Source organism: Conger conger, chromosome 18 (assembly GCF_963514075.1).
Source record: "Conger conger chromosome 18, fConCon1.1, whole genome shotgun sequence".
In the NCBI taxonomy this organism is placed as follows: Eukaryota; Metazoa; Chordata; class Actinopteri; order Anguilliformes; family Congridae; genus Conger; species Conger conger.
The window spans coordinates 29,513,779-29,516,278 of record NC_083777.1 but is presented as its reverse complement, the minus strand read 5'-3'; the positions used below and the strand labels follow the sequence as shown (position 1 = coordinate 29,516,278).

Here is a 2,500-nt window from a genome sequence, read left to right as displayed (position 1 = left end):
GTGCACTCCCAACACCGCGCTCCAGAGCGAGGTGACCTCCTGAAGGGGCTCTCCTGCCCCTCCTGGGAGCTCGGTTACATTATTGGCATTTGGCAGACGCTCTTATCCCGAGCGACGTACAGTTGATTAGACTAAGCAGGAGACAATCCTCCCCTGGAGCGATGCAGGGTTAAGGGCCTTGCTCAAGGGCCCAACGGCTGTGCGGATCTTATTGTGGCTACACCGGGATTAGAACCACCGACCTTGATGGTCCCAGTCATTTACTGTAACCACTACGCTACAGGCCGCTCTGTTGCCCTGACGCTGGTTTCCCGTGCGCAGGAGGAGACGCAGGACCTGCGCAGCCGGCTGCAGGAGCTGCAGGAGCGCAGTCAGAGGCTGGAGGCGGAGCTACAGCAGGAGGAGGAGGAGCCGGAGGAGGGCGTGGCCCCCGCCCTGCGTAGCTCCACCCCCGCCCAGCTGCAGGAGCTCAGCCGGGCGCTGGAGGACCTGGTGACCTCCCAACACCGAGCCCAGATCTGCACACAGCCGCCCGCCCTACTGCTGAGGTCAGAGACCCCCCTAACCCAACACTAACCCAACACTAACCCAACACCGAGCCCAGATCTGCACACAGCCGCCCGCCCTACTGCTCAGGTCAGAGACCCCCCTAACCCAACACTAACCCAACACTAACCCAACCCAACACCGAGCCCAGATCTGCACACAGCCACCCGCCCTACTCCTCAGGTCAGAGACCCCCCTAACCCAACACTAACCCAACACTGAGCCCAGATCTGCACACAGCCGCCCCCGTTACTGCTGAGGTCAGAGACCCCCCTAACCCAAAACTAACCCAACACCGACCCAACATCAACCCAACACCAACCCCTACTGCTGAGGTCAGAGACCCCGACCCTAACCCAACACCGAGCCCAGATCTGCATACAGCCACCCCTCATCCTACACAGGTCAGAGACCCCCCCTAACCCTTACCCAACACCAACCCTAACCCAACCTCAACCCTAACCGTAACCAAACAACGAGCCCAGATCTGCAGAGAACCGCCATACCTACTGCTCAGGTCAAAGACCCCCCCTTAACCCTAACCCCCTGACTAGCCCTATCCATAACCCCCCACCCCCCCCTCTCCCCTCTCCTCCTCAGGTCAGACCCCCCCCGGTCCCCCCCACCAGCTTGAAACCTTCCTCCCCCAGCACTGCATACTGATTCATTCTCCCCTTTTATTCCGACTACAGACTCCAGGAGCAAGAAGCAGCACTGAAGGCCTGTATCAAAGAGACCACAGCGAAAGTAAGATCCTCCACCCTTGCCACACAGAGACTCGGCTACATGCATTTATACAAGCCGTAATAATAACTTTAATTTTCCCTGAAAACCTTTATTAGAAAAACCTTTAGAGAAGCTTCTTTCATTTCCTCTTTTGCACCAGCTGCGATGAAAGCGTTCATCAGTGCAGTTCATTTGGCTCAGACTGCATCTTTTCACTTTCTATTCACCGAGGAAGATGAAATGCGTCCTCAGGCTTTTCATCCTCCTGCAGACCTGCGTCAGCTCTGTGTGGCCCTACTGTGATGTTTCTATGAGAGCTGTGCGTGGAGCCATTTTAACGCCCCCCCCCACCAGTCCACCTCTAACCCCCTGCTCCATAGTCCCCACCCCGGTACATACTGTATATACATAATCACGATCACAGTACGTAATCATGAGTAATCAGTTTTCTCTGACATAGTTGAGAATTGTGGGACACAATTGTGTGTGATGTGATTGGCGTGGAACGGGGTGGCTGTGATGCGATTGGAGGGCCTGTTTGAGTGACGGCTGTGTGGGCGGGGTCTGTGTGCAGGTGGTGATGAGTCAGAGAGTGGGCGGCGGCCTGAGGAGGAGAGTCAGTGTCAGCGAGGCTCAGCTACTGGCCCTGCAGGAGGCCAAACTGGCCGCCATCTCAGGTACAGTTACCCCACGCTGCCCCACGCTGCCCCACCCTAACCTACCCCACCCTACCCCACGCTGCCCCACCCTAACCTACCCCACCCTGCCCCCCCATACCCCCTAACCCTAACCTACCCCACCATAACCCCCTTAACCTACCCCACCCTGCCCCACCCTAGCCTACCCCACCCTGCCCCACCATACCCCCTAACCCTAACCTACCCCACCCTGCCCCACCATACCCCCTAACCCTAACCTACCCCACCCTACCCCACCCTGCCCCCCCATACCCCCTAACCCTAACCTACCCCACCATAACCCCCCTAACCCTACCCCACCCTGCCCCACCATACCCCCTAACCCTAACCTACCCCACCATAACCCCCCCTAACCCTGCCCCACCCTGCCCTAATCCTGCTCTAACCTACCCCACCCTGTCCTAATCCTGCTCTAACCTACCCCACCCTGCCCTAATCCTGCTCTAACCTACCCCACCCACTGTCTGCAGGGAGTGACTTCTCCAGTGCGAAGGCGCTGAAGGCGGAGCTGAAGGTGCTGCACGGGGAGA

The 2,500-nt window shown here is 58.2% G+C and overlaps 1 protein-coding gene across 1 annotated transcript in view; it reads left to right on the top strand.

Moving 5' to 3' along the window:
- The window catches only part of disc1 (DISC1 scaffold protein), a 36,518-nt gene that overhangs the window by 13,975 nt on the left and 20,043 nt on the right, over positions 1-2,500 (top strand). The window contains exons 6-9 of the mRNA XM_061227598.1: positions 322-548; positions 1,239-1,293; positions 1,847-1,949; positions 2,441-2,500. The exon at positions 2,441-2,500 is cut by the window's right edge and continues 129 nt beyond it. Of these exons, the coding sequence (XP_061083582.1) occupies positions 322-548; positions 1,239-1,293; positions 1,847-1,949; positions 2,441-2,500 (445 nt within the window). The remainder of the gene's footprint in view (positions 1-321; positions 549-1,238; positions 1,294-1,846; positions 1,950-2,440) is intronic.